Below are 15,315 nucleotides of genomic sequence, written 5' to 3'. Positions count from 1 at the left end.
TAGACCTGATGGTTTCTCGGCTTTGTTTTTACCAGAAATACTGGTATATTTTGGGAATGGGCATCTACAATCTTGTGCTTCAGTTCCTCCATATAGGTCAGTTACCTGTCTAGATAAATAATACAAATTTTGTGTTCAACCCTAAACAGAAAGCTGCTGAAAGTCCATGCCATTATCGCCCTATAAGCTTATGTAATGCTTTATATAAAATCATTACTAAGTGGATGGTTCAAAGAATGCAGCCTCTCCTCTAGATTATTATCTCTCAGAACCAATTAGGTTTTCTGAAAAATCAAATGTGCATGGATAATATTATATTAGCTAGGGAAATGATAAACCAAATGAGAAAACAGAAAAAAGGCAAGGGTTGGCTCGCCTTGAAATTAGATATGACCAAGGCTTTCGATCGTATGGGTTAGGAATTCATTAAGGAAGTATTGAGAAGAATGAATTTACCTAACAAGTGGATTGCCATGGTAGCTCAATGTATGGAAACTCCAATCTTCCCGATCAAGTTAGGAGGGGAAGTTATGGGTCACTTCAAACTTAAAAGAGGACTATGACAAGGAGATCCTCTATCTCCCTGCTTATTTATAATTGGAATGGAAGCTCTTATCCAGTTGTTGAACAAAGTTACTGTTGGACATATTGATGGATTCAAATTTGGTAAGCTTTCACAGCCAATAAGTCACTTATTATTTGTTGATGATTGTATTCTATATTCCCGAGCAGAATTGAGACAAGTAAAGAGGCTCAAAGATATAATCATGGAGTTTGAACAAATCTTTGGGCAAAAGGCAAATTTCACAAAATCAAGCATTGCTTTCAAGAAAAATGTGCACAATCAGCATAAAATTTCTCTCTAAAGTGGTTGGTGTTCAGTACTCCAAGGATATAGGTACTTACTTGGGTGCAAAGTTATGGCTTTCTAAAAATGTCTCATCTGACCATAAAAATTTGGTTGAAAGAATTGAGGCAATAACAGACACTAAGAGAGCCAAATTGCTTTCTCAGGCAGCCCGTACTACACTTATAAAGACAGTTTCACAAGCTGTTCCTCTCTACACTATGACCACCACAATGCTTCCTAAGACAATAACCACTGCAATCGATAAAATTCAAAGAAGCTTTTGGTGGCAAGGGTTATCCACCGACAACACTCTACACAGTCTCATGGGCCAAATTTTGTTTGCCAAAATCAAGAGGTGGTTTGGGCTTCTGTGATACTCATTTGATGAACAAGGCAATGTTTGGTAAACAAATATGGAGATTACTCTCCAATCCTGATTCTCTTTGGGCAAGTAATATAAAAATTAAATACTTCTCACACACTAGCCCGTTTAAAACCAAGCATATTAGTCGGGCATCACAATGGCGGAGGCAGGTTCAAAAGTTGCTTAGGGACATTCAAGCTGACCTTCTGTGGTTAGTTCAAGATGGTACTCGTAAAGATGCTTATTTTGATCCTTGGGTTCCAACCATCAGAGGAGGCATTCCTTCCACCTTGCAACCACAGGTGGTGAGTAATATCAAAGTAAATCATTTTCTTAATCCCAATGGAACATGGAATCTTTCTCTACTTCAAAATTCATTTACACAGGATTCAATTGAGTATATTATACAAATAACACCATCCACAAGTGTTGACAATCTAATTTGGAAGAGAAATAAGTTGGGTACTTATACCGTGAAATCTACATACCAGACTTTTCTCAATCAAAATCCATCTTCTACTGTGTCCTCCTTTAAATGGTCATTAATTTGGCAAACCAAAGTGCCCTTCAAGTACCAAGTGTTTGCATGGAAGGCTCTATGGGGAGGAGTCCCCACAAGAAGTAAGTTGAGACCGTGGAATAGAAAAACAGAGGTATCATGCATTTTTTGCAATCATGAAGAAGAGAGCTTTTCATATCTATTTTTCAAATGCGACTTTGCAAGAGCTGTTTGGTTTCAAGCCCAACTTGGTATAAACTCCGATATAGTGAATGGTGAACACCTACAACAACTTATTTCGGATTGGCTTTAGTCACTTGGGCAATCTTTTAATGTAGATATCAGATTATGCTTTCTGTCCAAATTTTAAGTACTATATATGATCTGGGAGGCACACAACAAGAAGTTTCATCTAAACAAGGATGTGAATCCCTCTTTTTTGTTGGACAAAGCAAATGAAATAATTGTTGATTCATGTCTCACTCTCTGTCAAGACAAATTAAAGGCATTGCCCCTAAGCCCAATAACTGAGAACCATTATCTTAGTATTCATTGATGGATCTTATGATCAACATGCAGACAACGCATGCATTGGTTTTGTCATCAAGAAATCCGATGATAGGCAGATCATTGCAGCCCAAGGGTCGGCTTGCAGAGCCATTGACAGTTATGACACAGAGCTTCGTGCAGTCATCAACGGTTTAGAAGCTGCTATAGCGTTGCAATGCCAATCAGTGCGAGTTTTCTTGGATGCTGAAGTAATAGTAAAAAAATTAAACCTTCTAGTAATGGAACATACATGGATCGATCAAGTGCATTTTGGACGGATTTTGCATCTCTAAAGTCAATTTAGGGATTTAAAATTCATTTACATATATAGAACTAAGAACACATCAGCTCATCTTTTAGCTTATTATGCTTGTAAATATCAAAGGCACTCTACTATGGATATGTTACCTTGTACAACTTTACTCACAATATAAATTTAATCACCACTCTTTTGCTCCAAGTTGTCTGAGATGCTGAATTACTATCATGCCTATTAGGAAAGCTAACCAAATTACGGATTGGAGGATTAGATGGCGTGCAAAGGTCTTGATTCAATACTCCTCTAAATACCTCAGGCTTGTATAGCTACTATGCAATTACTAAAAAATAGAATCGGTGCACATCTCATGCATGGCGGGTCCTACTCCCAGTCTTATGGTGAGATGCGCAGTGTTAGATAAGTTGAGAGGGTTGGAACATATTTTTGGCAGGTGATCTCAACTCGATAACTTGAGCCATCTTCGGTTAAAGATTTTAATCTCGACGGAGTCTGGATCTTCTTCTTCTCAATACACGAGATGAGAGTGACAGAATCCCCTTTGATGCAAATGGAGTGATCCCTCGCTCCTAGAACTAGCTGTTGGAGAAGTTGTCTTTACTAGGCCAAGCTAAACAGATTCAAGTTGTCTTTTGATCACGTCTAACATCTCATAGATATTCTTGCTATCAGGATGTCTGGTATCCCCTACCATGAATCTGTGGCTCTCCCCTCTGACCTCCACACTGCTCCATCCGGCCTTCTTTCTCACTCCATCTCTACCGTCCATTTCCAATCTTCTTACCTTTGCAGCATCTTCCCATCTTCCAATCCCCGCATAAACATTTGACAGTGCAACTCTCCACACCTTGCTTTCAGGTTCCAAAGCAGAAAGATTTTCTACAGTTCTCTCAGCTACCGTGACATTGCCAAACAATGCGCAAGCACCCAATAAAGCTCCCCATACAGATGGCCCAGGCCTCAAAGGCGTCCTCTGTATAAAATCCACTGCTTCATCAAGCCGCCCTAACCTCCCTAGCATATCCACCATGCAAGTGAGATGCTCTGTGCTTGGTTGAATGCCATATTCTTTATCCATGCTGTTGAAGTACTGGAAGGCTTCATTCACCAATCCAGAATGCCCACAGGCCGAAAGAACGTGAAGAAAGCTGATTGCATTTGGCTGGTGAGCACTCAACTCCTTCAAATTTGAAAATGTTTGCAGAGCAGAGGTTCCATTTCCATTAATGCCGTATGCTGCAATCATCGAATTCCAAGAACCCAAATCTTTAGTAGGCATGTCCTTGAAGATCTGCTCCGCAAATTTTGCATGGCCTGATTTTCCATACATGTCTATCAGGGAATTTTGAATGAAAACATCATACAGGAAGCCTGACCTAATAAGGTAGCCATGGATGATCTGGCCAAGTTGCAAGGATGCTAATTCTGAGCAAGCTTGGAGCGCAGTTAGAACCGTAACAAAGTCAGGCCCCTTTATGGTATCTCCTCCATTGGCATGTACTTCATGGAAAAGCTCCAATGCCTCAGAAGGGAGACCATTCTTGACAAAGCATGCGATCATGGTGTTCCAGGAGATTACGTCCCTCTTGTTCATCTCTGTAAATATTCTAAACGCAGATTCAGTCTGTTTATTTTCTGCGTACATGTCCATAAGAGAGTTCTCTACAACCACGGAGGGAAAGAATCGGTGCTTGATCAGGTACCCATGTATCTGTTTCCCTTGTCTCAAACACTCCAAGTGACCACATCCCTGAAGAAGATTGGCCATTGTCTCTGGGTTGAGATACCGACAGTCACCTGTAAAATAGAACTTGCCAAAAATCTTCATTCCTTCGAGGAAATAGCCGTTTCTGGAGTATATTTCAACAAGAGAATTCATGACAAGGGTATCCCGACACAAGTCTGATTTTATTATATAACCATGAATCCACATAAATAATCGCCATTCCTCTGATAAAGAACATGCCTGAATCATGCTTATAATCGTTATCTGATTTGGCACAATGCCATCTTCTAGCATGCGGAAGAATAAAACAAAGGCCCTCTCGATCAGTCCATTTGATATACAACCTGATATGGCCGAGGTCCAAGAGATCACATCTCTGCAACTCGAATTGTTCATCAATTTCTCGACACCCATCAAGAATCCACACTTAGAGTATGTGTCTATCAGACAATTATGTAAAAACTGGTGCTCGAGAAAGCCGTTTGCAACAAGATTGCCATGAACCATCTCTGTTAAATCAAAGTTACGGTTCTTCCCACAAGCTTGCAATAAAACGGCAAACGTGAATTCATTAGGGAGGATATTTTCCAACAGCATCTGCCTAAAAATCGATATGATCTCATCGACAGTTTCGTTCTGGCAATAACCCATCATCATTGACGTCCAAGACACGACTGTCCTCTCAGGCATCCAGTCGAACAATTTGGAAGCGTCTTCCAAGCGCCCACATTTTGCATAAAAATCCAAAAGAGAATTACTGACGAATACATTTGAATGGAGCCCAGATTTCAAAACATGCGCGTGGATGCAAAGCCCCAGTTTCAGGTTCCTCGCTGAAGTGCATGAGTTCAGGAGATGTACCGCTGCTCTAGAGTCGAATAATAAGGGAGGCTCTTCTGGAGGGAGTTTCAAATGCAGAGTTTCTTTGTTTGTGGTCTTCTTAGATCCAATTTGCTCCTGGACGCTAGAGAGTTTGAGAATAATGGGAGACACGAAGGGACACTGTGCGAAAGAAAGCATTTGAGATGAGAGAACTCGGTGTTCAAACGTCTTAAAATGATTGACTGGCCTTGGAGTTCGAATTAGATAGCGACCATGATGAACACATAGCAAACGACGATTCAATCAAGGTGGGTCGAAGTGGGAAAACATCAATCCATTCCTGGAATTCCCGTAAAATGAGTTTTCACTTTTCCCTCAGAAGTCAGGAGCAGAAGTCTTTCCCGGTATCATGTCTTTTCGGTATCATAGTGGAACCTTGAAGTATGACGAACTAGAACCGAGCCGGATCGGTCATGGTTTATTTCTAACTTCTAAGGGCAGCCTTAAACCGTTTCCTTCGGTTATCCGGTTCTGGGTTTCCACGTCTGAATCTCAGATTTCATTTCTCTATCTTCAAAATTTCACTGGTGGCCGGTGATTTGGGTGGCGGGTATGTTTTAGGAGACTGCGGTTGCTGTGTACGCAAGCGTAGCAGCTATGGCAAGCGTAGCAGCTATGGTGTCTGCTAGGTTTTTATGCAACAATAATAAGCTCTCTTTCTTGTTCCAAAGTAACCTTCGAACATCCAGATTTCTCTTGCGTAGCAGCAACCACCGTTCTCTCCTCAGGACGTCCCTAAAATCCACCTTCTTCTCTATAAGATGTATTCAATCCACGCAAAGAGCCATTGAAGCGAAAAGCCAAGATTCCGATGTTGTTAGTCGACTTAATGTCGTGGAAATTCTGGAAGAACGGGGCCTCCTTGAATCGATAACCAGCGAGAATCTCAGGTCAGCTTGTTCAAACCCTAATCTCAATCCCTTGAAGGTCTACTGTGGTTTCGATCCCACTGCTGAAAGTTTACACTTGGGAAATTTGCTTGGAATTATTGTATTGTCGTGGTTTCAGAGATGCGGTCACAATGTTGTCGCCTTGATCGGCGGTGCAACTGGTAGGATTGGGGACCCATCTGGTAAAAGCTTGGAGAGGCCTGAACTGGATGTCGAAACATTAGAGAAGAACACAACAGGCATTGTTAATACAATAACTAGAATTCTGGGTAGATGGGATCAAAATAGAAACTCGAAAGAGGGTCCTAAAGGAAATCTAGCTATGATTGCCGATAATGAGAAAATCAAGAACTCAGGTCTGGGTCTTCGTGATTCTTTTGTAATTTTGAATAATTATGATTGGTGGAAGGACGTCAAATTTTTGGATTTTCTAGGTAAAGTTGGTCGATTTGCGAGGGTGGGTACAATGATGGCCAAGGAGAGTGTTAAGAAGAGATTGGAATCCGAACAAGGAATGAGCTATACAGAGTTCACGTATCAGTTGTTGCAGGGCTATGATTTCCTATACTTGTTCGAGAATGAGGGGGTTAATGTTCAAATAGGGGGGAGTGATCAGTGGGGAAATATTACTGCTGGGACTGAACTTATTCGGAAGATTCTTCAGGTAGATGGAGCTTATGGTTTGACATTTCCTCTTCTATTGAAGAGTGATGGAACCAAGTTTGGGAAATCTGAGGATGGCGCTATCTGGTTGTCTCCCTCAGTGTTATCTCCTTACAAGTTCTACCAGTACTTTTTCTCCGTCCCAGATGTGGACGTGGTGAGGTTTCTCAAGATTCTTACCTTCCTGAGTATGGAGGAGATCAATGAGCTGGAAGAGGGAATGAAAAGACCTGGATATACTCCCAATTCTGCTCAGAGGAGGCTTGCAGAAGAAGTGACCCGTTTTGTCCATGGTGAAGAGGGTCTATTGGAAGCCTTGAAGGCAACTGAAGCATTGAGGCCAGGAGCTGAGACTGTTTTAGATTGGAAGACCATTGAAGGGATCGCTGAGGATGTCCCTTCCTGCACTTTGGATTACAAGCAGGTTTTGAATGCTTCTCTTGTTGACCTCTCTGTTTCCACAGGTTTACTAGAGAGTAAGTCAGCAGCCCGGCGCCTATTGAAGCAAGGGGGCCTTTATTTGAATAATATCAGAGTTGAGAGTGAGATAAGGTCAATTGAAGTGGGAGATATTATTGATGGGAAAGTGCTATTGTTATCTGCTGGAAAGAAGAACAAGATGATTGTAAGAATATCTTGAATTTTGATAGTTTTTAGGATAATATTAGCAAAAGCAAGATGAGTATTTTGAATTTTGATAGCTTTATGATAATATTAGCAAGAGCAAGACGAGTATTTTGAATTTTGATAGACTTTAGTATAACATTAGCAAGAACAAGATGTTTTAAGAATATCTTGAATCTTGATAGTTTTTGGGATAACATTATCATATCATTTATTATCCCTGTACGTTTTTATTTCTTATTTTCTTTCTCTAAAGGAAATTTTTAAATTTGTTAGATATCATATTCTGATCCTTCAGAGGGTCTTCGTGGAACTGTAGATGAGTTTTCTCCCACGTAAATCTTGTCAATTAGAAACTTTGTTCTGCACCATTTGCTGCTTCATCTAGAAACTTTGTTCTAATCTTGTCAATTAGAAAGTTATTGTGTTTTTTGATGCACAAGACAAGGAGAGACATTTTTGTAATTATGGTGAACAGTATTCTGAGTCACAGAAGTCACTCTATAAATAGATGTATCATCTTCCTTTTGAAGCTAATGAATGGACTAATATTTCTTTAGAGCTCTTTTTCTGTATGGAGTGATTCCTACAAACCCTAGAGTGATTCTAGGACCCCTTGGAGTGATTCCTTGAGATTTTTCTCTCTTTTCTCTTTCTCTACCCCTTCTCCTCTCTCTCTCTCTCTCTCTCTCTCTGTCTGTCTTGTGTTAGTTTGTTCCAGCCCTACTGCATCATATGGTCCTAACCTTTTAATTCAGTTACAAGGAAAGAGTTTCACAAAATTTCAATTCCATTTTTAACCACCTGTATTTTTCACTGGCTTTCATTTCCATTGTTTATTTCAGTTTATTGCAGTTTTTTTTTTGAGTGCTTACTGCTTCTTGTTCTCTAGCATTAGCATATGTTTGCATACTATACTTTGTTTCTTGTTGGTGAGTTATGATATGTGTAGTAATGTATGACAGAAAATAGAAAATTAGAATTTTATAGGTTTCTGACGGTATTTTTTAAGCAGGGATTTTCTATACTTTCCTATGCTGTTTTTTTATGATTTCCTTATTCTTTTTAAATCAGTTTTCTTAATTATTTTCTAACTTTGACATGTTTCTACTTGAGAAACAAAATTTGAGTGGCTAATGGGGAAAGTCTGTAGAACTAGGAAGTGAATTTAAAATCATCATCATCATCTGAGCATTGTTCAAGCTATATGGAGTCAGCTACATGAATCTTGTTTTGCCATTTTGTTCTGTTTAGTGCCACATCCATTGTTATGAGCACTTAAATCATTTCTTACTACAATCCATGTCCTTTTTGGTCTAATTCTATCGGTGATATGCTCCTCAATCTCTCCTTTTTATAATTATCAAACCAAGATACCAAAAATGATCACATTTAGTTATCGTCTCTTCATCACCAATCATAAGTGGAGACAACATACACTCCTATTATTATTAAATTTACATAGTATATACTCTGTTTTAGTCCTACTTATTTTAAAACCTTTTGTTTCTAAGGTATTTGCTCATAAACTTATTTTTTCATTAAATCCTTCATTAGTTTCATAAATTAAAACTATGTCATCAGCAAACAACATACACCATGGGATCTCCTCTTGAACATGTTCAATCAGTTCATCTATGATCAGTGCAAATAAATAAAGAGCTATTTCTCAGTTATGTGAACAAGATAAACCGTCAAGTTTCTCATGTTTGTTGAGCACCACTAGTAAAGCGTGGTAGCCACTCTAAATGTAGATTATCATTTGAGTGACTAATTTTCTATTTGACTAATATTGAACTTACTCTTAATCCCAGATCCTGTACTGTCATTTAACTCAATATTTTCTATTACTGTAAAATATATTAGAAAATTCACTCCCCAGTTTATTACTCCACACCTTGAATTTGTGAACATAATCAGCAAACATTTTGTTAGCCTTATTGATTAGATAAATCACCTCTGTATCTTGTTCTCCACATCTTGAATTTGTGAAAGTAGTTAGGCAACATTTTGTCAACCTTAGAAAGAGGTTATTGTATGCAACCATTTCTCAACTTGATGTTTGTTACTAATTATTGATTGAGCAAATCAATACGCTGTACTTATTTCTTTCTTATATTATGTAGCTTTTTTCATTTATGTTAATTTTTTTCCAACATAAGTATGATCTAAAAGTAACTGCGTTACTCCATGTTTTTTCCTCTTAAAATCCCTCTGAAGAAAGCAAAGAAATGTGTTTGTGTGTATCATGCAGGATCAGAGAATAATCTTAACTATTAGCAGAGTTGGGTTCAAAACTCTCTAATTAGCCCCTAAATTGACCACCAATATTCTTCCTCTTAAAATCCCTTTCAAGAAAAGCAAATAAATGTCTTTGTGCACATCAATTGACCACCAATTTACTTCCTCTTAAAAATCCCTCTTAAGAGCAAAGAAATGTTTTTGTGCGCATCATGCAAGACCAGAGAATAATCCTAAGTACTTGCAGAGGAAGGTTCGAAACTCTTAGATTAACCTCTAAATCGACTACCGATTACAAACAAACCTTTATTTGACCTCTAGATAGATCAATTTGATGTCAAAACGCATTACGGCATAAGGACACTTCAGCATCAATGCCATTTTCTGATCACATTAGAAAAAGTGGTGTTTCAGAAAATGCCCTTTTGTTTGATACCGTTTTTCCAAAAAATAAATGTTGCTTCAGACCATGCATTGGACATCGGAAAAGTATGGTCTGACAAAACACTAAATTTAATGTTTTTTTGGAAAATAATTTGTTGCTGCCTGCGATACAATGATGTGGTATTAATATGGTATCATCTTGGTCATTGAATAATATAGACCAATGCTGAAAACAGTTCTACAGCATTGGAGTCAAACAAAACCAGTACTTTTTTCCTAGAAAACAATCTATACGATAGCACCGTTTCCAAACAAACAAAAGACAGTATTTACAACTCATACATGGTGCTGTATTCCCAGCACCGATGCCAAACACCTACTTAGTTATTCCAATGTAGTGCCTGAGATATCAATATTGTTTTCTTTTTCTTTCCTGAGTGCCGGTTGGCTTCTGATTCGGTTTAACCAGGTTACATGCCTAATTGATTCTAATAAAGCAGAATTGCATCAACCGTGGTTCCCTTTTCGCTCTTGGACCATTTAGAGAACAGTTTTAGTTATATGGCAGATTTACATAGTCTAGTATTCCTCTCCCCATTGTGCTGGTGCTTTTACTGTTCGAGACAACTCACTCTAATTACATAACTTCATATCATCCGATGCTTCTTCCTCTTTGTCATTTGTGTTTGATTGGTGGGGATGTATGCGTTTGCAATTATATTGTATTTAGCACTCCTATATACTTTTTTATTTATCATAAGCATGCTTTTCTGGTTCGTTGCCCTTTTCATTGTGGTGATGCTGGGAAATGGGTTGGTCAACTTCCCATTTGATTAAGAACAATTTGTGATAGTGATTTAGAGTCTGCAGTGGATTTTTGTCATTCTCATGGTTTTTTGGTGCTCCCCTGTCGTCGGTGTTCATTTTCTGTTTTTTCCTTCGAGCTTTTTTTAGGGAAATTTCAGATTTTCCCACCTCACAAATTTTAGTCTGTTTGTACAAGGTGGGAAAATCTGGCACAAGACAAGGGGCTGTACTGTATTAGAGGTTTTAAAAAATAAACTTGAAAAATAAAATTTGTGAAATACATAATTAAATAAAGGGGTAGAGGTTGCAACCTCAGTAATGTCTTTATTCTGCATTCTATGGTTTTCAAAGTCAGATTGGACTGGAAAAACCAGGAACCGTTTTTCCCAAAAACTAGATTTTCCTCAAAAATCGTTGATTTTGATCATTTTTTATTTTTTAAAATTTTTTATCAGAACGAGCCAAGTATTCAGTTTGAACAGTCGAACCATTCGACCCAATAACCGAACCCTGACCGGTTCAGTCTCTGGATCGGTTTTAACAACCATACTGCATTCTGCTATAGAATGTTAGGTTGTTGTAACAGTGTCTAATGTGTCGAAGGATCTCATAACTTTTGTTGGCGTGCGCTAGTAAAGCTGATACCTTTTGTAAAAATGTATCTATCTCGTAAGATTATTGCATCATTTTCTTATAGCTCCAAATCTGATAGCACCTCTGAAATTTGTTTGCACTAGAAGGTCACATCAGCCTTAATCTCTCGTGGTTGTAACTGTCTAACAAACTGCAATGAATGAGTATATAAGACTACTTCTCCATCGACTGGAGGTAGATCTGAATTCTCCCCAAATTCCCTCTCCTTTTCCTCTTTCTTTTCCCCAAGCAACCATTGAGGAGGTTGAGCTCCCTCAAAGCAGCTCAGTTCTATCAAATGGTATCAGAGCTTGACCTTCAACCATGCCTACCACTAGATCAGCCCGTGTTGAAGAACGAGTGGATCGAATGGAAGTCAATCTCCACAAACTTTCTGGTGATCCAAAGGAGATTAGGAAGGCTTTATCGGCAATGATGTCACTCTAGTAGAGGGCAAGGACGATGAATCAGAGAGTTTGAGTACCAGTAGATCAAAGAACGATGCGCCACCAATTGGATGTGTTGGGAAATTAGATTTTCTAGTATTTACAGGTGAGGATCCTATCCCTTGGCTCTACCGGGCAGAGAGATATTTCAAATTTCGTGAGACTTCGGCTCCTCAATGAGTCTTTGTAGCCTCAATCCACTTGGACAAAGAGGCTAGTCTTTTGTACCAGTGGTATCGAAAAAAGCCATCCCCAGTTAACATGGTTAGATTTCACCAAAGCCATTGGGGGTAGATTTGGACCAACTGGGTTTGTTAACTTAGATGAGCCCTCACCCAATTGAAACAAACTTGATGTGGGGTAGCCCGGCCCAGCCCACGAGCACCAGACCTGGGGCCGCGATTCGGCATGGCGGGGGCTACCCTGCTCCCCTCGTACGGAGCCAATAGAGGAGCGCCCCTGCGTCCCCGCAATGCCTGCTGACCGCCCTCGTACGGCATTCATCGGGGACGTCCATCTCTACCTACCACCCGACAGCTCAAGTATAAATGCGAGGTGCCCCCCTCACCAGGTAAAGGACCCTAAATTCTAACTCTTGCTCTACTCCTAAGAGAAGAACTTAACTCCTGGGATCCTAGTGCCTACGAGTGCCCTCTTCAAAGCCCTCTTCGGTACCAAACCCCGTTCCTCTTGCCCTCGTATTAACTTGGCCGTTTGAGCCTTTGGCTCGGGTTCCCACCTGCGGCCTCTGACACTTCTTGTCTTGTAGTACCTCGGATTTCAAGGGACTTCGCCACTTAGTCAACAGCCCTCGGCCATAAACCCTCGGCTCCTATAGTATTCATAGAGAACAATCTGCCTCGGCCTCGACGTACCTTCTCTAAACCATCAAAGCCTTCGGCTAGCCTTCAGAGCTTGGGAGCAAATTTACCCTGTTGCCCACGACCAAACAGGGTAGCAACAATTGGCGTCGTCTGTGAGAGCGTTGCTAAGATGATCCCCTAAAACTGTACAAACTTGAATTCTCCTAAGCTTTGATCACCATGGTACGAAAGTGCCAGGAACAATCAAAACCTGGTCACGAGTGAAAAGTTCCAGGCCATCCTCAACCGCCTAGAGTACCTCATGCAACGCATGGAACAAGCCTACTCCCTAAGCAGGAGGTCCCTCCCGAGGCGACCGCCCTACTGGGGTGTTAGATCCCCAGGGCTAACATGACCATGACGAGCCCCCAACATTCGGCCTAGCCGACCCCCAGCGAGCCGAGTTTGTCGAGTATGGTAGTAGTTGACCCGCCAGCCCACCACGAAGGAACAAAGGACCTCCCAGCCGAAGGGAGGAAGAACTAGCAGTGTTCGAAGACAGCTGCCAACCCTCTGAGCAACATCATTGTCGCAGAAGGGACAACACCCAGGACGAAGGCGGGCACTTCAGCCGTCGCAGCGCCCACTCCAAGGCCGAGGGCCGACGCCACGCCTCTCCCCCTCTGGTTTCGGACCTCCGTGACATCTTGAACGACCGCTGCGCCAAACGGGAGATGTGCGGTCCCGCTTCACAACACTCCAGAGTCTGAGCCAACCCTCACCGTGCTCATGAAGACAAAGGAGGGGCGCAGGCTCCAGCCGGCCCTCGGATTGTGGAGCTATAAGCTGAGCTCGGGGCCGTTAAGGACGAGCTCTGACAAGTTCGCGAGAGCCGTGCTGACGCCTCAACCAACTAAAGCATTCTGACGGGAAGAATGGACACCTTCACCCCAGACATCATTTCAGAGTCTCTTCCCCAACACTTTAAGGCTCCCACGCTCGAGACGTATGATGGGAGCTCCGACCTCGACGACCACCTAGAAGGTTTTAGAGCGTTCATGATACTTTATGGGTATTCTGACGCCTTGATGTGTCGAACCTTCCAAGCTACCTTTGTGGGGCATCTCATCGTTGGTTCTCCAGTCTCTCACCTCGGTCAATCGACTCGTAGGAGTAGTTTACCAGCCTATTCCTTGCTTGCTTCATCAGTAGCAAATGATGTCAGAAAAGTGTGGTCTCACTGATGTTGATCGAGCAAAAGCAGGGAGAAAGTCTGCGGTCCTACATCGACCACTTCAAAAAGGAAGAGCTTGAGGTCCGTGACCTCGACCCCATGGTCTCTATGCACGCTGCCATTAATGGGCTTCGTGCCGGCTCAGCCCTGAAGTGCTCGGTCGCCAAGACCCTACCAAAGACTAAGCTAGAGTTCCTCAAGAAGGCCCAAAAGTATATTGCGACTGAAGAGACTTTGGCCAGGGACCACCAGGAAAGGGAAGCCAAGCGCCACAATGGGCCCCCTGAGAAGAAGAGGAAGGGTGAAGACAACCACCACCACCACAACAACAATGGCAAGAACAACAAGAAGCCACCGGCCTTGACCCTGGCTTACAAGGAATACACGCCACTTAACTCTACCCATGCCTAGATACTAATGCAGATTGGGGAGGAGAAGTATGTGAAGTGGCTTGAAAAGATGAAGAGGAATCCCAAGAGGGGAAATCCTAAAATGTACTGCAAGTACGACCACGACACCGGGCATGATACGGAGGATTGCTACGATTTGAAGAATGAGATATAGTCCCTCATTCGCCATAGGCACCTCAAGCAGTTCATAGGGGGAGAGGCTGGCGCCTCGTCCTCCTAGCAGCAATACCAGCAGGTAGCAAGTGTCATCGACGTCATCGCCAGAGGCATGGCCTTGGGTGGAGCCTCAGCCTCGACCCACAAGGCCTACGCCAGGCAGTTGAACATCCAGGGGCCAGCCCCAAAGAAGTAGAAGTACATGGATGCTTCGAAGAAACCAAGCTGTCCGAAGGCCCTCATCTTCATAGACGAGGACCTGAAGGGGCTGACAGTCCTCCATGACGATGCCCTTGTGGTCGCAGAAATCATTGCCAACTACGTGGTGAAGAAGATCCTAGTGGATAGCGGCTCTTCAGCCAACATCCTCTTCTATGACACTTTCGAAAGAATGAAGCTCACGCTCGAGCGGCTCTAGCCCGCCAACGCCCCCCTCGTCAGCTTCTTCGGTAGCATTATCAAACCGGAGGGAAAAATCACCCTGCCCATCATGGTAGGGACTGAGCCGGACCAGGTGACTTGGATGCATGAGTTCCTAGTAGTGAAGGTTGGCTCCCTTTACAATGCAATAATGGGGAAGCCAACCCTTCACACACTAGGGGCAACCATGTCTTCCTACCACCTAGCCCTTAAATTCCCCACCAAGCACGGCGTCAGAGTTGTTCGTGGGAACCAGCAAATGCATACCAGTGCTATGTGGCAACGCTGAAGGGTAAGAACAAGGAGGCCCTATCACTGGAGGGCCTCGACCTCAGGGAGGAGCCAGCGAGCTGAGGCCAGCCGATAAAGGACCTCATCTCAGTCCCCCTAAGATGAGGCAGACCCCAAGAAGACAGTCCACGTCGGGTCCAACGTTCCCCTTGAACGCCTATCCGAA

The 15,315-nt window shown here is 42.0% G+C and overlaps 2 protein-coding genes across 2 annotated transcripts; one reads left to right on the top strand and one right to left on the bottom strand.

The window, feature by feature from the left end:
* Positions 1-2,472: 2,472 nt before the first annotated feature.
* LOC104611514 (pentatricopeptide repeat-containing protein At4g21300-like) lies at positions 2,473-5,285 on the bottom strand. The gene has a single exon (XM_010278591.3). The coding sequence runs from the start codon at positions 5,283-5,285 to the stop codon at positions 3,150-3,152; it is 2,136 nt and encodes a 711-aa protein (XP_010276893.1). The 3' UTR covers positions 2,473-3,149.
* A 452-nt stretch (positions 5,286-5,737) lies between these two features.
* Positions 5,738-7,564, top strand: EMB2768 (Tyrosyl-tRNA synthetase, class Ib, bacterial/mitochondrial). The gene has a single exon (XM_010278592.3). It carries the CDS (start codon positions 5,745-5,747, stop codon positions 7,338-7,340), a length of 1,596 nt encoding a protein of 531 aa, XP_010276894.1. The 5' UTR covers positions 5,738-5,744; the 3' UTR covers positions 7,341-7,564.
* The last annotated feature ends 7,751 nt before the right edge of the window (positions 7,565-15,315 follow it).

This window comes from Nelumbo nucifera, chromosome 6, assembly GCF_055504915.1.
Source record: "Nelumbo nucifera cultivar China Antique chromosome 6, China Antique-T2T, whole genome shotgun sequence".
Taxonomy (NCBI): Eukaryota; Viridiplantae; Streptophyta; class Magnoliopsida; order Proteales; family Nelumbonaceae; genus Nelumbo; species Nelumbo nucifera.
Note: the sequence above shows the minus strand (reverse complement) of the source record. Positions and strands in the feature narration are given on the sequence as shown.

What these genes read in the sequence shown, in the direction of transcription:
- LOC104611514 (XM_010278591.3), bottom strand. Translation starts at nt 5,285, where the DNA reads ATGCTTTCTTTCGCACAGTGTCCCTTCGTGTCTCCCATTATTCTCAAA.
- EMB2768 (XM_010278592.3), top strand. Translation starts at nt 5,745, where the DNA reads ATGGCAAGCGTAGCAGCTATGGTGTCTGCTAGGTTTTTATGCAACAAT.